The 24,634-nt window shown below is 33.1% G+C and overlaps 2 protein-coding genes across 2 annotated transcripts; both read left to right on the plus strand.

The window, feature by feature from the left end:
• The first annotated feature begins 1,750 nt into the window (after positions 1 to 1,750).
• On the plus strand, positions 1,751 to 9,204 carry LOC139520480 (4-hydroxy-2-oxoglutarate aldolase, mitochondrial-like). Its single transcript, XM_071313130.1, has 7 exons — positions 1,751 to 2,052; positions 2,828 to 2,956; positions 3,781 to 3,908; positions 6,120 to 6,254; positions 7,128 to 7,224; positions 7,707 to 7,840; positions 8,429 to 9,204. The coding sequence occupies exons 1-7, from the start codon at positions 1,845 to 1,847 to the stop codon at positions 8,579 to 8,581; spliced, it is 984 nt and encodes a 327-aa protein (XP_071169231.1). The 5' UTR covers positions 1,751 to 1,844; the 3' UTR covers positions 8,582 to 9,204.
• A 3,298-nt stretch (positions 9,205 to 12,502) lies between these two features.
• LOC139520481 (uncharacterized) lies at positions 12,503 to 23,247 on the plus strand. The gene is made up of 3 exons (XM_071313131.1): positions 12,503 to 12,608; positions 14,510 to 14,654; positions 21,416 to 23,247. Exons 1-3 carry the CDS (start codon positions 12,532 to 12,534, stop codon positions 23,099 to 23,101), a joined length of 1,908 nt encoding a protein of 635 aa, XP_071169232.1. The 5' UTR covers positions 12,503 to 12,531; the 3' UTR covers positions 23,102 to 23,247.
• Positions 23,248 to 24,634: the final 1,387 nt, after the last annotated feature.

The raw sequence follows: 24,634 nt of genomic DNA on the forward strand, positions 1-24,634 counted from the left end.
GTTGTTGCCTTGCCCCCGGTTCTTAGTCTTTTGAGATATTTGCCCGGTTTGCTCGTTTATTTGTCACCATCTTCGAATTTCAATGTTGCTGAATTCAAGCATCATTCAAGAATTGCAGAAAAAAGGCTAGGATGAAACATTTTGTCCTGCATTTTCATGTTAGAGTTGTAATCTCTGTCATGGCTTTTTATTTCTCGTTCTACTGATTCGTCCTGCCTTTTTTATTAGTTTATCCTGATTTTTTATAAAGATAACTTTAGTTTTCTATGTTGTGTCCTCTGTACTATTATTTGTCTGTTTTTGTTTTTGATTTATTTTTAGCCATGTCAGTTTATTTTCAATCAATCTATGAGTTTGACTACCCCTCTGGTATCTTTCGTCCCTCTATTGTCAACCTGCCTTTTTTAACTCAAAACTCCTGTCCTGCCTATTTTTGTTAAATTTCATTCTAACTAAAACAAGAATCAGGGGCGGATTTAGGCGGGGGCGTGGCGGGCGAGCGCCCCCCCCCCCCCCCTAAAATTTGCAAAGCATGGGTTGTCCTCAGCTGAATATTAATGTCGTCGCATTGCATCTATTTAACATTCAAAGAACTATATATAAAACAATAAGTTTAACAGAATCAACGTAATTACTAATAAACTGACTTACGGTTTATTTATAAGTTCTATAAATATATTATAATTCAAAGAAAGGTGTCAAACGCGGTACTGTGTTTGGTGAAAAAATATCATAGGCTTTTAGCAGTTCAAATAAAACAATTGTGACAGGTTAGTTGCGGATTTTATAAACAATTTCTTGGATAATCGAAGTTCAAAAATACCCCTACCTCACTTTCCCACGAAGTAGGCGAAAGTGCCCTACCCGCGGTTGGGTTGGTTATTTCATCATGGCACGGCCAAGAAAACAGTCCTGTTTAAATTCTTTCTTAATGAAATATAGGAATACTGGTTCAAGCGAAAGTCAGTTTATTAATTTGTATCATTATTTAATATCTCTGTATGATATCAATATATGTTTCTTACTTTCAACCTGTAAAGTTTGCCGAAGCATACATACACGGTAAAGGCCCCAACCCGTACTACCGTATTACATAGGATCCCACGAAAATAAACGGACCTCAATCTGATTTTACTGTTTTGCGGTAAAAATGTATATAAAAATTTTGACACGACCTCCGGAAAAAAAAGAGAAAAATTAAGAAAAGGCAATTAAAAATCGCTGGCAAAAGTAGAATTTTTTTTTTTGAAATCTTATATTGGTTGTTGGTGAGCTATTATTGAGTCAATCAATAGAAGCTCGCAGATTTCTTGTTAATTAGGTGATTGAAGATTGTAAGGGGTGGATTTATGCGGGTTTAGCTTGAAACTTTAATTTCTCGCTAATTTTACCACAAAATATTTATTTCTCACTACGCTTGGCAAGATATCTACATTGCACCCTCTCTAAAAGAATATTTCAATAATTTCGATATTAATACCTCCAAAAAATTTTCGCCTCGCTCCGCTCGGCGAAAATTTAAATTTGCGCCCCCCCCCCTAACCGAAAATCCTGGATCCGCCCCTGCAGAATTACACGTTTTTAACGTGTTTTATTCTTTTATTTTGATAACAATACTTAGGTTTTTGAATAAGTATTTAAAAAGGAACAGAAATAATTATGTAGCGGTTTAATGTCAAGGTCAAGATTGTTCGGTGAACTTGAAGGAATACAATTGGTCTCTGGAATCTATTTATAAATCGGAATTCTCCTATTTTGGAGGTAACCACGTGTTTCTATTTTGACAGTTGACCGAGCAGGTGATATGGTTTAGAGTTACACTTATCAGGTGAAATTCAATTAAAATGTCGCACATTTTAAGAAGGACGATACACTTGACACATAAAACATTACAAAGCGGAACACGACTTAGTTTTGCTTTTAGGTGCGTGTCTACACTTGACATTAGTGGTGTTTATCCTCCAATTGCAACTCCTTTCAATGCAGACGAATCGATTGCATACGACAAACTAGAGAGGAACCTGCAGCAATGGAACACGATTCCTTTCAAAGGTATGGTTTATGTCCTGATCCACCAGTGTCATCAGTGATCGACACAATCAGCTGCCCCCCCCCCCCTTTTTTTATCATAGGTGTCCAGGTATGCCAACTGACCCATTTCTTAAAGATAACTTATCACTATACAATGTAATTGTTATCCAAGGCCACACACTATACTTCATAATGATTAAAAGTACTTCACTACAGCAGCTAATGCAAGGTCTCCTTGACCCACATTAATACATTTATCCACATAAAATCCAGGCTTGAATTGTTTATATTTGTCATTTTGGGCCTTTTAAGCTGACTTTGGGTATGGGCTTTGCTCATTGTTGAAGGCTGATCTATAGTTGTTAATTTCTGTGTCATTTCATCTCTTTTGGGGAGTTATCTCACACAGGCACTAGTCTCAGAAAAAAATCCTATGTACCTTTATAATAGGTCTTGAAACAGAACTACAATTTTTGTTTGAGTAATAAAGTTGTTTATTATATATTGTATACTACAAAGTATATGTATGAAATGCATTATGGGAATTTAATAAGTTTTTTGACAAAGACAAATAACAACCAGCAAAGTTTTCTTTTAAAACTTTTCACAGCTGATAAATAAAAAGTGGACAATATATTTTACAGTAAATTCAGTATAGCTGGAATCAATTAAGAATTTCCCTAACAAACACTCTGTAAGTAAATGTACTTCCAAATCACATTATAATGGACTACTTTACTTGTGGAAAAATCATGTCTAATGTATGTATTATCTAAGGAAATCTTTTTTTCCCCAGGATATGTGGTGCAGGGATCAAATGGAGAATATGCATACCTCACCCCAGAGGAAAGGGTAGAACTGATGAAGAAAGTTGTTCAGTGGGTTGGAGACAAAAAACTTATCATTGCAGGCTCAGGATGTGAATGTAAGTTCTTAACCTAATCAGTAGAAAAAGGTAATTCTGCAGTATGCTAAGATTTTGCATGATGTTATTGACATTTAAGCTGTATAGTTTTAAAAAAAAATGGAAAATGTATATTGAATTATTTTTGATTTTTTTTGGGCTAAGTAATCTTTTTGCAACTTAAATTTCTGAACATTAGAGCGAAATATGAATATCAGTAAACTTAATTCATCTGTGTTTCATATTCTCTTGAACAGAAAACAGACAATTTACAAATATATGCAGAACTACAAATGAATAAGTGTATCTTTTCATATGGAAAAAAAGATCTTCAGATCAGATTGCAAAGGCATGACATTTTCTATCAGAAATGGGTTTTTTTTCTCACAGAAAGTTAATTCAAAAGGGTTTTATTCTTTCAATCAAACAGGCAATTGAATACACATGAATGTACATGTATCCTTGAAAAATTTGAAGTTCATAGTTAATGTCCCTGCTCGAACCTATTAATAATTAAGAGACTCTTTGTACTTTTACCATTCTTTAAACCATATGTAAAAAGTAAAATATCAAAAATAACAAAATCTGAGGAAAATTTGAAAATTAAAGTCCCTAAGCGAATGGTAAAATAAAAGCTCAAACAAATAAAACCAATAGATAACAACTGTCAAATACCTTGCTTGGTACAGGCATTTTCTTATGTTGAAAATGGTGGATTAAACCTGGTTTTATAGCTAACTAAAACATCTCATTTGTATGACAGTCGTGTAAAATTCTAATTTATTGAGAATTTATATACATCTATTAGAATTTGTGTGAAAATAATAATTTTCCTTTAATTTTAGCAACAAGAGATACTGTATCTATGACCCAGAAGATGGCAGATGTAGGAGCTAAGGCAGCCTTAGTCGTTACACCATGTTATTATAAAGGAGGAATGAATAATACAGCTCTCATCAACCATTACACAAAAGTAGGATTCTTCTTAAATTAAGAATTGGAGAAAGAAAAGTCTATTATACAGATGAATAAAATTATGATTTGTTAGGAGAGAATCTGAGAGATTTAAAGTATCACAGGGTTTTGAGCATATTTTGAAAATTTACATTGGGCAAAATACAATATAAACTCAATCTGAAATGGGAGGTAATTCTTACAAAAGGTGTTGAAGAAAGGCTGGTTATAGGAATAGCATATAATCAGATTTTCACCAGTGAAATTGTTTTCATGTTTGTCAATTTCATAAGATATCTGTCATTTTTTATTAGATCAAATTTCTTTGGCAATTAATAAAACAATTTGTATTCAGTATTTCCTTTTAGAAAAAAATAAAGGAGGGGAGATAGAAATATATTTTTTTTATGCCCCACCTATGATAGTAAAGGGGCATTATGTTTTCTGGTCTGTGCCTCCGTCCGTCCATTCGCCCGTCCGTGCGTCTGTTCGCTTCAGGTTAAAGTTTTTGGTCAAGGTAGTTTTTGAAGAAGTTGAAGTCCAATCAACTTGAAACTAAGTACACATGTTCCCCATGATATGATCTTTCTAATTTTAATGCCAAATTATAGTTTTGACCCCAATTTCATGGTCCACTGAACATAGAAAATGATAGTGCGAAGTTCAGGTTAAAGTTTTTGGTCAAGGTAGTTTTTGATGAAGTTAAAGTTACATCAACTTGAAACTTAGTACACATGTTCCCTATGATATGATCTTTCTAATTTTAATTCCAAATTAAAGTTTTGACCCCAATTTCACGGTCCACTGAACATAGAAAATGATAGTGCGAGTGGGACCTTTCTTTATGTTTTTACCATAAGTATATGCAATGACTTTTTGTCACAATTCACTGTAAAAGTGCCCTTTCAAAAATAAAGATAGGCTTTTTTTATGGATGATAAAATAGGGTCAGTAGGGTAACATTCATCACAAAGAATTATTTTGGCCTTAGTATTTTCTCATTAGATGAAGGCTATATTTTGTGATCACTTATATTTAGAGCACATCTTACTATAGCTTAAAAGACAGTATCTTATATCAATTAATTGAGATTTGAATAGTGAACATGGATTAAATTATGAAATTTTGTTATCTGTTTAGTTTCAGGCCAGCAGATCTCGCTCTAATTTTATTTTATCGTAAGTATTCCTGGGAAATAGTACTCCTCCTTGAGAGCAGGACAAATGCTTCTGCACAAAAAACCCTCTACCACACAATATCCCAGTTCTAGCACTTCATACAGTATAACTAAAATTAGTTAGATTCCTGAAACAGGGGAGATAATATAAACCCTAATAAATGCAGAATTTACATATGCCTCCAGACTTTATTTCTAAATTATATTGACCCTCTTTGATATGGCAATGGTCTATGTCTCTCTAAATACATCAATATTTAGAGACTGTTGAAAAAAAGGCTTTCATACTTGGTCAGATTATTTGTTGTTATTATAAGTTATATGGTTCGCTACTGACCCCCTACGGATCCATAGAGGGTTAGTAAAATCCACAACAATGAAACACAACAACATTAATAGATGACGTCGCCATTAACGCGTCATGAACCCCATATGAAACTTACTAACCCCATACGGTCTCATAGGGGGTCACCACGTGACAGCATTTAACCAATCACAACGTGATAATTCATCTGTGGTCCGATAATATAAGTTAAATGGTTCGCTACTGACCCCATCCGGCCTCACCCCCTATGGATTTTACTAACCCTCTATGCATCCATAGGCGGTCAGTAGTTAACCTTATAATGAATTTATCGGACGCTGGACTTTTTCTGCGGCGTTTTGTTGAAAAATAAACAATGAAACACAACAACATTAATAGATGACGTCGCCATTAACGCGTCATGAACCCCATATGAAACTTACTAACCCCATACGGTCTCATAGGGGGTCACCACGTGACGGCATTTAACCAATCACATCTGTGGTCCGATAATTTGTTTTGACCATGCATATGCTAAATTGTCAGTTTGAATTGATAATATTTACAGGAGTTAATGATCTTCAACATTTATAATTATAATTTGTAACAGAAGCACTTTAAGATTGCAACTTCTTTTTCACCTTTTGACAGAAAACACTCATTCTTGGTAGAATTGTTTGCTTACATGTGTTATAGACCATTTTATAATATATCCCTAAAGCCTAGCAAAATTTTTATTCTTGTTTTAGGTAGCAGATACCAGTCCAATACCAGTTATCTTGTACAGTGTTCCAGGAAACACAGCAATAGACTTGGCACCAGAAGTTATCATTAAATTATCTGAGCATAAAAATATAATTGGATTAAAGGACAGTGGAGGAGACGTAAGATATCTGTTTTATTTTATGCTCACATAATTTAACTGCAAATAGAAAAATTTGAGTAGATTAACCATGTTGAATGTTAAAATAAGGAAGTTATGAGATAAATCCAGCTTTAGTTTGTTTATAAGTCCTAAATAATTGTATGCATTGTCAATTATATTTGTTCCTCCTAACAGAAGTTTCTCTGGAAACTTTGTTATAAACAATTCTATAATATCTGTTCATGTTGGAACCCTTTATTCCATCAGTAACACATACTGTAATATTTAATCCAGTGGAAATAATGTTACAGAGTATATCTTCAATTGGTAACATATTGTAAGTTATACGGATCCATAAAGGGTTGGTAAAATCCATAGGGGGTGAGGCTGGAGACCAAATCCCCTATATAAGTTATATAAGTACCCATGGTGCGATAATGGATTTTATCAACCCTCTTTGGTCCGTAGGGGGTCAGTAGTTACGAATTTATTGCACGCTGAACTTTTTCTGCTGCATTTGTTTTGTTGAAAAAAACCCAAAGAAATGCGACATTAATAGATGACGTCACCATTAACAGTAGTTGGACGTCATGAATCCCTATGGAATTTACAAACCCCTTACGGATGCATAGGGGGTCACCACGTGACGGCTTTAAACCAATCAAAATGTGATAATTTACCAGCGGTGCAATAAATCCAATGACAGTACCTTTGTCACAGAAAACATGGAAAGTCATGTATGCTGAACTTTATTTGTAAATAAAACATCTCATTTAAACATCACACGACTGTTTGCCTGCCAATTAAAATGATGAAATTCTTATATATAAATAATTGTTTTGGTTTTGATCGGTAACATTATTACAAGTAAATCTTTAACATAATGTTTCAGATAGGGAAATTAGGATCATTAGTGTATGCTACACAGAAGAATGATTTCCAGATATTAGCAGGATCAGCCAGTTTCTTGTTTCCAGCTTATGCAGTAGGTAGGTTATTGATGAAATAAATTGAGCAGCATTGGCTTCATCTCTGCTTTGCACCTCCATACAAAAACTTTGTATGAATAAATAAAGAGGGTATAACATGTCAATTAGACAGCAAACAAGCAACAATTTCAGGAAAAGAGGAATATGTTTGAGGCATATATTAATGTTCACTTGGTGTTCTTTATTCTTATATTTAAAATGAAAACAAAATGAAAAGAAAGTGAAAGGGCTATTCATGAGTTAAGTTTCAACAAAATATTGATGACCAGGATGAATAATTTGGTAATGAATAGTTTTTGTTTTTACAACCAAATATTGCAAAAGAAAGGTATATAACACCAAAAAAGAAGAATTTCAGTTTTAAGAAAGTTTCTTTTAACCATTTTGATAATTTTGGAATGCAAATACCTTTGACCTATTTCATTTTGATTGTATTCAATGCATATTTAATAATTTTTGTTTTATTTTTTTACTATAAACAGGTTGTGTAGGTGGAGTGTTAGGTTTAGCTAATGTCCTAGGAAAAGCTTGTTGTGATTTAGAACAGCTGTACAAAGATGGTAAAATGGAGGAGGCCAAACAACTACAGCACAGACTCATAGCACCTAACATGGCTGTAAGTGGACAGTATCATATTAGAGCTAACCAGGACATCCAATCAAAAAAGAGCTAGCCAGATATTTACTTCATTTAATTTTGACCTTTAGGCCTTCATGCTATAAATCAAGGACACAACTTGCAGTCTAATGCAATGGATTTTTTGTGTCTTCATTTGAAAATACTATGTAATATTAAAAGTAAAACTTTCTGTAATTTGGCAGTGCATCCTGCTAATTTTGTAATGTCAAAAAGTTTGAGATATACCCACCAATAAGGAAAAAACAAAATGTGTTATTCCTATACTGGACCTTGGTACCTCAGCAATTGTACTCAGAACAAATAGGGAATTCATGACTTTCATGTTTATTTTCATCAAACATTTGAAAGTTTTTAAAATAAGTTTTAGTTGTCAATGCGACAGAAAATCAACTAAAACAATGGCCTTGAATGATTATAGTTTTATCAACCCAAGGTAAAAGATGTGGCCTTATTTTCATAAACCATACCATTGCATAACACAGCTGTGCTAGTCTCGTTTTCCCCATTGTTACATTTACAAATTACTGTATGCACTATCATTTGAAATATTTAATGATTATTTCAGGTTACTAAAAGATTTGGAGTTCCAGGGTTAAAGGTTGCTATGGAATGGTTTGGTTACTATGGAGGTCCCACAAGGTCACCATTACAACCAATAGGACAACCAGACATTGACATAATAAGAAATGTTTTCAAATCAAATGGATTTTTAGACTGATTTAAATATTTGTTTATAGCATTATGAATATAACAGAAAATATAATTCAATATGGGTAAAATATGATTGCATGGACTGTGAAATGGTGATTATCATGATTGCATTTACTGGCAAAAGTGATTGTTCTGATTGTATTTACTGGCAAAAGTGTATTATTCTGATTGCATTTTTGTCACATGGTGGCTATTATATTTGTATTTACTGTTATATAGTGATTACGTAAAAGGGTATTGTCATGATTGCATTTACTGTGTGAAGTGATTATTCTGATTGCATTTATTGTTAAATAGAGACTATCATGTCTACATTTACTGTTATAATGTGATAATCATGATTGAAATTGGACTTGCAAATAATGATGGTCTTCACTAAAAACAAGGAGAGAAAAAGGATTGCATTAACTGTAAACAGAAAAAAAATGTGTAAGTGGTATTTTTATCAGAATCCTGGAAGTCAATACAGAACCAGTCTCAGATAAGATATCTAATCCAAAATTGTTGTGACATTTCCAACTTTGTGATATTTTTCCCTTATTTATGAATACTGAGGTTCCAGAATATGTATTTAGATTTATATTTGATACTAAAATATAGAATATTTCATAATAAATTTATCAAAGAATACTCCATGTTTTATTTTATTAGAAAGGGATAGAAATGATAAATGGAACTTATGAAATGTACATTACATACAAAATATATAATTCTGCACATCCTTGCATTTAAATTGAATGTCCCTTTATCTGTAAGTTTTTAGTAGTCATGTATTGCATCCAAATTCTGACATGTTTCTCACTTTCTTATTAATATTCCAAAATGACAATCTATTGAAGGTTAAAGTCCAAACTAAATTCAACTGTACTTACTGTCATACTCAAAAACAAAGTGTTGCTTTATTCAATGCCTTGAAGGATATAAACAATACTTGGTTTTTCCCACAACGAAGGCTTGAAGTTGAGTGTCTGCATCAAGTTCATAAAAACAAACATAGTTTAACAAATTTGTGTCGGAGGATATTAATAATACTCAATATTATTGTTGCCTTCAACAATGAGCAAATCCCATAGTATGTAGAACTATAAATTCAGAAATGATTGTGAGGTAAAATCATTGTGAATAATGTGACTTGGTGAGAAACAAACATAAAATATTTATCAAATAACCACAAACTCTCACATGGGAGACCCCACATGCAAAGACAAGTGCACATTTTATTCATATAATAAAATAGAAAGTTTGTGTAAATAAACCAAAACTAAGCAGCTGATACTGGTTGCGGCATACAAATCACCTCTACAAGTCCATCAATCTGCCAGACCAAAATATTTTTCAGTTGCATTTTTTCTCAGCAACATGTACATGTAAGTTATAGTTTTACACACAACCTTATTTGTTAAATATGAAACACCATCCAAGTATGCTATACTTTTTCAGTTTATCTCTATCTATAATAACCAACCAGATGCTCTGCAGGGCGCAGCTTTATACGACCACAGATATAGTCAATTTTTAACCATTTTTCGTAAATCTTAGTAATCTTTTACAAAAATCTTCTCCTCTGAAACTACTAGACCAAATTAATCCAAACTTGGCCACAATCATCTTTGGGGTATCTTGTTTAAAAAATGTGTCCGGTGACCCGGCCATCTAACCAAGATGGCCGCCATTGCTAAAAATAGAACATAGGGGTAAAATGCAGTTTTTGGCTTATAACTCAAAAACCAAAGCATTTTGAGCAAATCTGACGGGGTAAAATTGTTAATCAGGTCAAGATCTATCTGCCCTAAAATTTTCAGATGAATCGGACAACCTGTTGTTGGGTTGCTGCCCCTGAATTGGTAATTTTAAGGAAATTTTACTGTTTTTGGTTATTATCTTGAATATTATTATAGATAGAGATAAACTGTAAACAGCAATAATGTTCAGCAAAGTCAGATTTACAAATAAGTCAAAAGGACCAAAATGGTCAGTTGACCCCTTTAGGAGTTATTGCCCTTTATAGTCAATTTTTAACCATTTTTCGTAAATCTTAGTAATCTTTTACAAAAATCTTCTCCTCTGAAACTACTTGGCCAAATTAATCCAAACTTGGCCACAATCATCTTTGGTGTATCTTGTTTAAAAAAATGTGTATGGTGACCCGGCCATCCAACCAAGATGGCCGCTATGACTAAAAATAGAACATAGGGGTAAAATGCAGTTTTTGGCTTATAACTCATAAACCAAAGCATTTCGAGCAATCTGACAAGTGGTAAAATTGTTTATGAGGTCAAGATCTATCTGCCCTGAAATTTTCAGATGAATCGGACAACCCATTGTTGGGTTGCTGCCCCTGAATTGGTAATTTTAAGGAAATTTTGCTGTTTTTGGTTATTATCTTGAATATTATAGATAGAGATAAACTGTAAACAGCAATAATGTTCAGCAAAGTAAGATTTACAAATAAGTCAACATTACCAAAATGGTCAGTTGACCCCCTAAGGAGTTATTGTCCTTTACAGTCAATTTTTAACAGTTTTTCACTGAAACTACTGGGCCAAGTTCATTATAGATAGACATAATTTTAAGCAGCAAGAATGTTCAGTAAAGTAAGATGTACAAACACATCATCATCATCAAAACACAATTTTGTGATGAATCCATCTGCGTCCTTTGTTTAATATTCACATAGACCAAGGTGAGCGACACAGGCTCTGTAGAGCCTAAAGTTTTATTTCAGTTCATTATTTATGTTTCTGAATTTAGCCGATATGGTCACGGTCCATTTTCGGCGGAACTATATATATATAGTACACCTCAGAGTACATTTTTTTGTTTCGGGGCCAGCCTCCACTAGATACCAGATTTTCATGTGTGTTGAAGACCAATTGGTGGTCTTGGGCTGTTTTCTGCACTTTGGTCCGGGTTGGTTGTCTCTTTTACACATTCCCGTTTCCATTCAGTCAATTTTATTAGGTAGACTAAGTGACACTTCGGTAATATCTAAATTATAATGTGTATCATTAACATCATAACTATTCAATATAAGGTAAATATAGGGTGTTGAGACACAATATAAACACTCAAATAATTGTTCCCCCCTGTCTATAATAAATCAAGTATACTATCTTACTGGAAAAGACGAAATACAGAAGATACTAAACTAGACTGGAGGGGGTAAAAAAAAGTCCTGTAATGCTTTTTTCAGTTTACACTTTTAACCTACAACTGCTAAAAGTATTATTTCAGTTTTTAATATATTTCAGAGACCGGGATGGACGGACGACGGACGCATAGGAATGATAAAAGCTATCATGGTCTTTTAGTGCAGGTGAGCTTGAAGTTGCCCGATACAGTGGAACGTTTTCGTATGTTCAGTATAAAAAACAATCAGCGACATGTTTATAGATTGAAATAAACAATTAATTTCCCCAAAGGCGACAATGGTAGCCTTTTTCGAGATACAGACTTTAGAAAGTTGATTTTCTTAACGAAACCTTGCTAGAATCAAAGAAAAGTTATTATGACAGTATTTTTTGGTCCAAAAAATATAGGTTCGCGTTGCTTTTCTTAGCGTATTTTGTACTTATCTCTCATGCCTATCAATTTTGCCCTTAAAAATACGTGTCTTGTCCTAGCGTTGAAAAGTCATCTCAGTGCCTTTAGGGCTATGGAATAATTTTTATTTTGCCTTTTGTATAAAGCAGAGTGCACGAAGTCTCTAATAATAAAAAAACAACGGGCGCACATATCGACCAATCAGGATTAGTCATACTCTTAATTCTGAATACCATGTTGCGCCCATAAAATCTAATGGTGTATTGTAACCTATATATGCTACCGTTTATAATATTTCTGGAACAATTAAAAGCGGAATGTTTTACCGATATGTTTTAATTTTATTTTACCAAAATCGCATCTTCGGGATTTTACCTTACGATCGAAGGTAAATACCCGATAGACTTCCCGAAAATGGCAACGAAAATAGAAGATTGGATGTGTGAAGAACTAGAAAAGCTTGGAATTCCAGCTTCTCTTGAAAATGCACAGTAGGTTTAGGGTAAAACATATCAGGTGTACTAGTGAATCACATAACCATGTAAGGTTGTGGAGGTTATGAAGCCAGAGAAATATTTACAATATGTTGAAATTATGTACCGTGGCAAAGTGATGATTGTGCAATAATCAGTAAATCGCTTTGGATTTAATGTTTGATATATTTTAATGTATGATTATTTAATCTATTTGTCAACACTTTGAAGTGTTTTGTGAAAAGTATCTAAAATATAACTACAATTTCCTGTAATAAGTGTACTCTTTCTATTGATGCCTTGTAGCCTTTATCAGAGACAGATGTAGATGTAGATGGGACATTCAAACTCGGAAGTTAAAAAATAAACTGACAACGTCAAAGCTAAAAAATAAAGACAAACAGACAAACAATACCACACAAAACACAACATAGAAAACTAAAGACTAAGCAACTCTATCTGTCTATACCCACCAAAAACGGGGTGATCTCAGGAGCTCTGGAAGGGTAAACAGATCCTGCTCCACACGTGGCACCCATTATGTAGTCAGCTTTCTGACTTTAGGACAGGTGCAAATAATTTTTAAATGTTTTAATGGTACCAAACCTTCACCCTTATCTGAAACAATAGTGTAACATCATGATCACAACATAGAAAGAAAAGGTATTAAATATCAATTAAAATAGCTTAACTCAATCAAAAGACATAACGTGACGGTACCCAAATTGCACCTATTTTGACAGTTTTTTCATCTACATTTTTTTATGATAAAGACAAAAATGTCCATTCTGTGTTTATTTTGTAGCCGTATCCTTCTTTATTATAAAGGTACACCAATTTGATTTTTATTCCATATGGAATCATAGAAAAATTGGTCTAAACTGACCTCCAAACCATCAATGATTCTGAAATGAGGAGTACCCAAATTGCATCCATGCCTAAATTCACATCGTCAAAAGTTTAATAACAGAGCTTTTGTTTAATTTCTTCAAATATTTTGAACAATTGGATATTAGTCCATGCTTACTCTTCATTATTTTTTAAATGGATACTTGTAAAATATTGTATTTGCTCATTTTAAAAAGATGACGTTTTGATGACGTCGCATGGCGACGTTTCAGTACATTTTGCTTTTTCAGTAAATACTTCATCTGTTGATAAATACTGTGAACGTTTTGTGCATATTTAAATAGTTTTACCTATGTTGAAAGATGTGCTTAGTATCAAATCATAAAAATACAAATTGTTTAGTCTCTATGAAATCTTGTAAGATTTTCGCTGCTACTTTTGCTAAATAGGTGCAATTTGGGTACTCTGTGCAATTTGGGTACCGTTACGTTACATGTATTAACACAAGTGAACAAATAAATTTGATATATGATAGAATGAAATACAAAATCAATAAGATAAGAGATGATTGATTATAGTACATTTGTAACAGTATTATACCGCTGTGAAATGTAAAACAAATATAGCCATGATACATGTAGCATAATTTCCCTAATAATTTAAAAGCCTGTAAGCAAGTCATCATGTGTACAGGCAAAAAAATGTAGACTTCCCAGTTTGAACTCATCGTAAGTCAGTCACAGGATCAGGCAATTAGAACCTACACAGCACAAATGTAAGTGTTAATTACACTGGGACAACTGTTTCACCAGTCTAACATCTAGACCGATAAAGGCATCCATAGTAATAAGACTACTTCTACTGTATTCTTTTTTACTTTTATAGAAACCTATATGTATGAATAAAAATATATGCCTATTTCAACTAAAAGTATCTATGACAAATACTTAAATATTACAACATAAACATATTCAGTAATCATTTACGATGAAAGAGACTAGTTGTTCATGTTATTTGAATGAGTGTTGTGTAAATTTATGACATTGAAAAACTGTAATTGTATTTAACAGCTACATTCTGAGTATAGGAAATGCAGAAGATTTAGAAGAATACATGTTGGAGTTATTAGATGGCAGTGATTCATGTGTCCATAAATTTATACATGAATTATTAATGAAATGGGATCCACCTGAAAATGGACCTGAAATTATACAGGTACATTTCAAGTTAATACATATAGCTGATAAATTCTTATATTAATTTACAGGTACTTTTTGTCACCCAACTAGAAGTCATGGCATATACATTTTTTTTAAAAACTAATTAAGTACCAGAAAGAAAGTTGTGGTATGATTGCCATTGAGACAACTCTCCATAAGAGACCAAATGGCACAGAAATTAAAACTATAGGTCACTGTACGGTACATACATTGGTGTATTACAGGTATTTACCCATCACCATTGAATAATTCTTGACTATATTATATTTTAACATGGATTAAATGCATGTTATACATTTGTTGTACATAAGAAAGACACTGGCTTCCTCCACCAAAAAAAACTGGCTTAAAAGTGGCATTAAAACACACAAAATCAAATCATACGTTTTGTACACTTTGGGAAATGGTTGACAATTATGGATGACCCCTAACAAACACTATATATCAAATATTTTTAATTTCAGTTTATATTAATTATGTGACTTTCTCACAAGTTTAATAGAGAAAAAAGAACAACCATTATAAATCTTAAAGAATGCCAAAGTGGGACTTTCTTTTCTGTGAATACATTAACATTGTATGAAAACTGAGAAGTTCACTAGAAAAGGGACAGAAATCTTATGATCTTTATAATGTAGAATCAACAATTATAGTTAAGTTTTAAGGCGAAGTGTACGTAATTGCACGCCCCTAGCGGAATACGGGATTAATAACGTTCGACGTTAGTTACGCAAGTTATCTCCCTTACTCCAAGAATGGACACTTGAAAGAGAAACTACTTCGTGCGGTCTATCATGAATCCAACAAGCACGCCTGTGCTGTCTTAAAACCTAATCATGAGAAATTATCTGAATTACTCCAGTTAGAAATCAAAGCATTCTATTGTTTCGTGCAAACTTGACTTTAATATCAGTTGACTGTTTTTGTTTTAGACGCGTACGTGGGACATGGAAGGCATTTCGTGTAAAACTTATGATATCAACAGATTGTAAAAACGTCTCACAACAGAATTATAACTAAATAAACATGTGACAATTCTACTTCTATTGATATCAAATTAATTAAAATGAAACCTGAATTGACCCAACAATATTGTTTTAAAAGCCGCAGTTTTAAACGAAAACACATGTAGTACTCAACATAAAGTTTTAGGTTACGAACAATTAATGAATGACATGTGAAATTAATTATTAGATTAAAAAAACGTTGACATGTTCGTATTTTGTGCAAATGAAAATTTTAGGACATGATTTATATCCATTTAGAAAATAAGACGATACCAAGAGAATATAATTTGACCACTAGTGCAACACTTACAAGTCGGAAGAACAAAGACACAGAAAATTAACAAATTAGGCCCCCAAAAAATACTCAGTAAACTAAAAAGTGATCACTCTAAACATTTGTCTTAGAATAAGTAAAATCTATGTCATTCAACTCCCAGTTTTCAACTTTTTCTACATGTGCAGAAAATAAACAGGTGTCTTCTATTCCGTCCGCAATTTATGGGAAAAACTAAATCTAAATTTAGAACTAAATTGAAATTGAAAGTACACATACACATGATGCATGTAAGATAAAAATATAACACGTCATTTCTTCTTTATCAAATTCAAATTCGAAGAGATTGCAAAATTTGTTTTCTTTTATTGTGCCTGTGTGCATCATTTCAAATTAGAGAATGTGATTTTGAAGTAACATTTTTTTATTCTCAAGTCTCAATTCAAGATTATGAATGAGTAGAATATATCATTACGGCTAAAGAAAAGAGATCAGGAAAGTTTTGTGACACTTGTTACTGCAATTTAATGTTTAGTGGAATTAGAGGTGAAATGAGTTCAGACTTTTAATACATTTCGATAGCATTTAAGCAGTTTACAGATTTTTTTTTTAATTTAACCGAGGTCTACTGCAACGGATGCTTAAACGACCTCAATGATTATCCAGGAAGATCTCGCACTCGGTCAGCTCTATGCTTTCACCTAGTTCATGATAATACAAGAATTGAGAAGCCTGTGGTGTACTAGCAGGGGCGGATCCAGCTTTTTGGTCCCATTCTTGGACAAAGGGGGTTCCAACTATATGTCCCCATTCAAATGCATTGATTGGCCAAAAAAAGGGGGGTTCCAACCCCCCGGACTACCCCCCCCCCCCCCCCCCCCCAAAGTCTTGTATTATTGGACTAATGGTTTACTGGTTGTTATTCACTTTGGTTCAAGTCTGTCACTTCACAACATGGTATTTGTTTTTCGTAACTATTTTTTTTATGAATGCCGTTGATTTTCTCGTTTGAAATTTTTTGCTTTTTTCATATCGGAGCATTTTGTGGCCTACACATTATGTTTTTGTCCCTTTAATTGTTGAAAACAGTTTGGTTGTTAATAGTTATTGCTTACATCGACTTTATTTAACCAGTGGCGGGTAGTTGTCCCATTGGATGTCATACCACATCTCCTTATTGTTTTATATAATATAAATAGGAAAGCTATGCATTTGCATTATGTAGAGGCTAGTATTCGTACGGCACTACGCTAGGTAAACCCGTGTAGCAATACAGTATGAATAATTTCCGTGCATTACACCGAGTACATTCTTATAACATTTTATTAGGCAAATTTTTAAAGCATCGAACATGATATTCTTATAAGGTCGCATTCTTATATCATTAATTTTACACCAGTTAATTTAAAGCATTACACTATATTCATCGCTATTTAAAGCATTTCCCTATACAAATATTATTTCATAACACTGGGTATGTTCCGGTCATTGTTGCACTAGGTACGTCGATCTCAAAAGGATCATCTAAGGTGTAAGGTTTTCATTTTGAATATTCATGTATGAAATATCTGCGACGGGTAGTTATACCAAATACTCTGATCTTTTCTATTTTGTTAAAATGTATACATAAGCGAGTCCTACTTTTTAACCTCATTGCGGTCTAAAAAATTCTGAAGATTAAATGAAATCAACACGTTATAAATTTCAAGCGTCCGAAGCTCTTTTCTGGATTAACCTAGATAAGGGACAATAAAGCAGAACATTTTAAAGCCACGGATGTATAAGAACTAAAATAGTTGAAGAGCCATAGTATGCATTATGCTTATTGTTTAAATCTGTGTTACCCCAAGGGTGACTGGGGAAACGAAATATGGTCGCTTGGTCTTCTCCCGACCGGCAGTAAAACACTTGCCAAAGAGGAGCGTCCGTTTGGCTGTGCAGGATGTATTACGCTCGCAGTCACGTCCAGTCACAATGGGGACGTTAAATCTGATGCCTCATGTAAAGAGAGTGCCGCACTCTATGCCCGTTAAAAACCATTGCAACAACTATAATTTGAGGGTTGCGTAGGTGGACTGTTGCACGGCAAAATTTCGGTCCCTATCCAATATACCCTCGTTTTCCAGTCAGTGGCACTCCAAATTTCTCTGACCATCATCCGGATGGCCTCTGTTATGAACAAAACTTCCTATTGTATTTATTGTTAACTTGTTCTCGTCCTGAACTAGCATGAAATATTTGCCACTGGACGTTAAGCAACCAACAATCAATCAATCAATTTAAATCCTTAAATGTGGATTTTTAACAAATAATGCATGGAACAAACAAATATTTTCTTATGTTACTGAAACTTCATTCAGCAAACATTACATCATTCTTTGTCATTTAGTTAAAGAAAAGGGAAAGTGATCGAGACGGGAAATTTTTTAAAATAAAGTATGTTTTGGCAGAGATGCGTCTTGAACATGTGTGTAAACATGACTAATGAAATAGGATTTATAATGTAAAATATATTGTGTGCAAATCCTCAGATTAACAACATGCAGAAATGACGAACATAAAAATATGCAGAAAATAGGTCTACTTTTTTAAATACAAACATGCAGAAGTAAGATTGAAAACGAGGTGTATACCCGATCCTAATATTAAACCGATCAATGCATTCTGACAACACTGTGTTAACCGGGACAAATTCAAACTCGATATTTGATTCATAAAAGAATTAAACAATCCATGCAAGCATTAAAAAAAGGGTTCGGAAATCACTCTAATATAGAAAAGATGAAATTAGAGTCTACGGTAAATTTCTTTCATTTGCGGTAAATTTATTTACAAACTTGCATTTTCTTTTGCGACAGAAACATTGTTTAAAATCAGTTAGTTTATTTCCTTATCAACTTATAACCTTAGATCATTTGTAATACATAGGAAGATGGGTTATACACACGCACGACATTGTACGGTATAATAGAGTTACGACGTAGAAGTTGTGGCGACGTTACTGTAGACAATGACGTCGCCGTATTATTCTAATGTTCCGGCCAAAAAAACAAATTTCAACAAGGAGTAGCGTTAAAACTAGCACGGTTGCTAAGGACTTTCTTTGCACCGATGGATTCGTCTTTCATTTTTATACGACCGCAAATTTTGAAAAAATTTTCGTCGTATATTGCTATCACGTTGGCGTCGGCGTCGTCGTCGTCCGGCGTCCGAATACTTTTAGTTTTCGCACTCTAACTTTAGTAAAAGTGAATAGAAATCTATGAAATTTTGACACAAGGTTTATGACCACAAAAGAACGGTTGGGATTGATTTTGGAAGTTTTGGTCTCAACAGTTTAGGAATTAGGGGCCAAAAAAGGGCCCAAATAAGCATTATTCTTGGTTTTCGCACAATAACATTAGTTTAAGTAAATAGAAATCAATGAAATTTAAACACAATGTTAATGACTACAAAAGGAAGGTTGGTATTGATTTTGGGAGTTTAGGTCCCAACAGTTTAGGAATTAGGGGCCAAAAAGGGACCCAAATAAGCATTTTTCTTGGTTTTCGCACCATAACGTTAGTATAAGTAAATAGAAATCTATGAAATTTAAACACAAGGTTTATGACCATAAAAGAAAGGTTTGGTTTGATTTTGGGAGTTTTGGTCCCAACATAATAAGGGGCCCAAAGGGTCCAAAATTAAACTTTTGTTTGATTTCATCAAAATTGAATAATTGGGGTTCTTTGATATGCTGAATCTAACTGTCAATATATATGACTGTGTATGTAGATTCTTAACTTTTGGTCCCGTTTTCAAATTGGTCTACATTAAGGTCCAAAGGGTCCAAAATTAAACTTAGTTTGATTTTGACAAAAAATGAATCAGTTAGGTTCTTTGATATGCTGAATCTAAAAATGTACTTAGATTCTTGATTATTGGCCCAGTTTTCAAGTTGGTCCAAATCGTGGTCCAAAATTAAACTTTGTTTGATTTCATCAAAAATTGAATAAATGGGGTTCTTTGATATACCAAATCTAACTGTGTATGTAGATTCTTCATTTTTGGTCCTGTTTTCAAATTGGTCTACACTAAAGTCCAAAGGGTCCAAAATTAAACTTAGTCTGATTTTAACAAAAATTGAAATCTTGAAGTTCTTTGATATGCTGAATCCAAAAATGTACTTAGATTTTTTATTATGGGCCCAGTTTTCAAGTTGGTCCAAATCAGGATCTAAAATTATTATATTAATTATTGTGCAATAGCAAGTCTTTTCAATTGCACAGTATTGTGCAATGGCAAGAAATATCTAATTGCACAATATTGTGAAATATCAATTTTTTTTTAATTAGAGTTATCTTTCTTTGTCCAGAATAGTAAGCAAGAAATATCTAATTGCAAAATATTGTGCAATAGCAAGATTTTTTTTTAATTGGAGTTATCTTTCTTTGTCCAGAATCAACTTAAATCTTTGTTATATACAATATACAATGTATATTCACTTTTTACTACCAACTGATAAATTAAAATAATCTTTACCATTCAGTAATAACAAGCAGTTTTTTTTACATCTTAATATTTTATGATGTATTTAAATGAGTAGTTATTGTTGCAAACTCCATTAGAAATTTTAATTGAGATTAGTTTTGGAATAAGGGAAAGGGGGATGTGATTAAAAAAATTGGGTTCAATTTTTCTCATTTGAAATTTCATAAATAAAAAAGAAAATTTCTTCAAACATTTTTTTGAGAGGATTAATATTCAACAGCATAGTGAATTGCTCTAAGAGAAACAAAAATTTTAAGTTCATTAGAACACATTCATTCTGTGTCAGAAACCTATGCTGTGTCAACTTTTTAATCACAATCCAAATTTAGAGCTGAATCCAGCTTGAATGTTGTGTCCATACTTGCCCTAACCGTTCAGGGTTCAACCTCTGCGGTCGTATAAAGCTACGCCCTGCGGAGCATCTGGTTGAATCTTATATCAATTTAAAAAAAAAATCTATTGACCAACAAAATAGAAAATCTTGATAATGTAAAAATATCTGCTAGTTTTGATGATTTCCCCTATATATCCTTTGTATTTTTGGAGTGTCATGCTGTTAATTTCAACGGCTCGTATCTCAAAAACGAAAACGGTTACCCCCTTTTTTTATTTTATTTTCTGGTGTAATTTTACAAGAAGAATTCATATGTGATATTTTAAAAAAATCCATTGTGTAGTTTATTTACGTACACTTCGCCTTAAGAATAACTTTTCAGTGATACAATTTTTAAAGTATTAGATTCATTGATTAAATGTCTGGATATCATGTGCTACATATTACCTTGGAAGATAACAGTAACCTTGATCTATACAGGTAATCGAAGAGTAAACACCAGGATATTATTTTGACAACTGAAATAATCAAGTGATCAAGAATATCACTTATATTCATAGACAAAATTTCTAAACTAAATCACCATAATGGCATTATCAAAATCATTTCAGAAAGGACAAGTTCCAATGTTATGTCAGATGTGTGAGGAATCAAAGGAGATCAAATGGAAATGTTTACTGTGTGACTTTCTCCTGTGTACAAAATGTCAGAAACTTCATAAAAAAGTGAAATCAACTGACCAGCATACAATTATAGATATAAAGGACATTTCTTCTCACCAGCAACAGATTAAGGATAAACTAGATTTAAGTAACATTCAATGTGGAATTCATAGTGAACACAACTGTTTCTTATTTTGTCAATCTTGTGAAGTAGTTGTCTGCCCTTTGTGTATTACAAAAATTCATAACAAACACACTATGGTTGAACTAGCTGAAGGATATCAACTTACATTGAAATCAATGAAAACATTTAATTCTGAGATTGAGGAGGAAATAGATCAAAATGAAGAAGTATTATCTGAACTTGGAATTTTGAAATCTTCAGAAGACTGCAAATATGAATTGGAAAGGCAGAATATTCTGAACCGAGAAAAAATATTAAAGGATGAAGTTGAAAAGCATACCAATAAACTTTTGAAAGAACTTGATCAGAGAAAGGAAATTCTGATGCAATCAGTGAATAATGCTCAAAATAGATCACAGAAGATCAACAAAGATTTAGACCTTAGGAGAAAGAATTTAAACCAGGCCTTAAATTCAAATATTGCTAATGAAGTTTTCAACATATATTCGGAGGAGAAAACTTCAAGACAACAAAGAATAGTACCTGCTAACCCTAAATTTAAAAGGTTGCCTAAATTTGTCCCAGGTAAAAATGTAGTTCAAGATTTCTACCTTGGAGAATTAAAGGAATCTGATGATGAACAAAATATATTTGATTTTAAAGTGATAAAGCAATACAAAACAGAGCTAATGAGTGTTGAAAATTTATTCTGTTGTGATGACCTAAGTATTTTTATCACTGGTCATCCAAGCCATATACTACATAAACTAAAATTAACAAATGAATCATTATGTGATTTGCACACTTTTAAGACAAGCATAGTTAGCATGGCATTGCTACCATCAGGTGACCTACTTCTATCTACAAAAGAATCAAACCTTACAATACTTTCCGGTAGCACCAGTAAAGTGAATCCAACAAAGTTCAGTGTAAATCCTTTAATTACCCTTGGTGTACATGTAACAAGTGACCATAAGATCTTAGTGTGTGTAAGAGAGAACCAACCAAAACCCTTCCCTGTCAATGGTCCAAGACAAGTTATCATGATGAGTATGGATGGAGAAAAAGAAAAAGTTTATCACACTAACAGCAAAGGGAAATTAATATTTACTCTTCCCTTCAGAATAACTACAGACAATGACAATAACATTTATGTCATTGATATTCTAGATGAAGAAGATAGAGGTAGAATAGTGGCATTAGATAAGACAAACAGAGTGAGATGGATATACAACGGTTATCCAGATATAAACAAGAAACAAACTATAAATCCTCAAGATTTGGTGGCTACAAAATCTGACAACATTATAGTTACAGACTATCATCATCACATGATTCATATCCTCAATACTACAGGACAGTGCATTCATTACCTTAACACTAAGGACCAGTTAGGTATTAATTGTCCATTATCTCTAGACATAGACAGTACAGGCACACTGTACATAGGCTGTAATACATATGAAAGTGAACCCAACGAAGCCAAAATATATACTGTTTCTGGATTCTGATTTACTGATTTAAATTACTTCCATAGCCTGTACTGATATAAGTCTTCTTTTTTTGCTTTTATGAAAATAAATTGCATTTCAAATTCATAAATTAATTGCATTTTGTAAAAGCTTATTTGAACAACAATAAAACTGACTATAACTTATTGCTCCTTTTATTTTTGTAAAAATGTACTTTAGAAATTGCTACACATCAACAAGAGTGCACATCCTGAAATTTCTTGACTGCTTGTTTTTTTAATCAAAACTGAATACAATGTAATAACATAATGATGAGATCATGGTAAAACAAGAATGTGTCCATAGTACACGGATGCCCCACTCGCACTATCATTTTACATGTTCACTGGACCGTGAAATTGGGGTCAATACTTTAATTTGGCATTAAAATTAGAAAGATCATATCATAGTTAACATGTGTACTAAGTTTCAAGTTGATTGAACTTCAACTTCATCAAAAACTACCTTGACCAAAAACTTTAACCTGAGCTTCACACTATCTTTTTCTTTGTTCAGTGGACCATGAAATTGGGGTCAATACTTTAATTTGACATTAAAATAAGAAAGATCATATCATAGGGAACATGTGTACTAAGTTTCAAATTGATTGGACTTCAACTTCATCAAAAACTACCTCGACCAAAAACTTTAACCTGAAGCGGGACAAACGAACGGACGAACCGACGAACGAACAAACGGAGGCACAGACTAGAAAACATAATGCCCCTCTACTATCGTAGGTGGGGCATAAAAAAAACTTTCAAAAGGAATTTGGAGTTTAGTATGGCGTTCATTATCACTGAACTAGTATATATTTGTTTAGGGGCCAGCTGAAGGACGCCTCCTGGTGTAGGATTTTCTCGCTACATTGAAGACCTGTTGGTGACCTTCTGCTGTTGTTTTTTCTATGGTCGGGTTGTTGTCTCTTTGACACATTCCATATTTCCATTCTCAATTTTATTGTCAATGTACACCTTGATTCACAAAATATAGTTGATATATTAGTTAAATGTACCTGATAAACTGACAAAACCATGAAAAATTAACATTAAGCAATGAACCAAGAAAATTAGGTTAAGGTCACTTAAACCCTGCCACACAGACATCTTCATATGCATACAAGCTGCAGTTTCAAATGTTGTCTGTTTTCTTAACTCTTACCATAGAAGTCCACTTTATGATACTTGTGTTTAAATTTATGCATGTTCCGTCAACCTGAGGCTATCCATATTCATGTTTCTCATGTATAAGTTGCATTTTGAGCACAAATACGGACTTGGAAAATTGAAATTGGCTGAAACTCTGTTTTCTGGAGGGGTTGGCTTCACATCTGTGTCTTAAACAGGAAGTTCAGAGGCATAAAACTTGCAAAAATAGTGCAAACCCACGGCCATATAACTACTGATTGTTATTATTATCAGAGACATATAATATATGTCTCTGTTATTATTGAAACGACTACTTCCAGTTTAAGGTCCATTTGAAGTCAAAAATCGGAAAAAATCGTGAAATTCCGTATTTTTGGTCCAAATG

This window comes from Mytilus edulis, chromosome 4 (assembly GCF_963676685.1).
Source record: "Mytilus edulis chromosome 4, xbMytEdul2.2, whole genome shotgun sequence".
NCBI lineage: Eukaryota > Metazoa > Mollusca > Bivalvia > Mytilida > Mytilidae > Mytilus > Mytilus edulis.

What these genes read in the sequence shown, in the direction of transcription:
- LOC139520480 (XM_071313130.1), top strand. Translation starts at nt 1,845, where the DNA reads ATGTCGCACATTTTAAGAAGGACGATACACTTGACACATAAAACATTA. An exon ending in GAACACGATTCCTTTCAAAG is followed by an intron (nt 2,053 to 2,827) that starts GTATGGTTTATG and finishes TTTTTTCCCCAG; the next exon opens with GATATGTGGTGCAGGGATCA. An exon ending in TCATAGCACCTAACATGGCT is followed by an intron (nt 7,841 to 8,428) that starts GTAAGTGGACAG and finishes TGATTATTTCAG; the next exon opens with GTTACTAAAAGATTTGGAGT.
- LOC139520481 (XM_071313131.1), top strand. Translation starts at nt 12,532, where the DNA reads ATGGCAACGAAAATAGAAGATTGGATGTGTGAAGAACTAGAAAAGCTT. An exon ending in GCTTCTCTTGAAAATGCACA is followed by an intron (nt 12,609 to 14,509) that starts GTAGGTTTAGGG and finishes TGTATTTAACAG; the next exon opens with CTACATTCTGAGTATAGGAA. An exon ending in ATGGACCTGAAATTATACAG is followed by an intron (nt 14,655 to 21,415) that starts GTACATTTCAAG and finishes AAATCATTTCAG; the next exon opens with AAAGGACAAGTTCCAATGTT.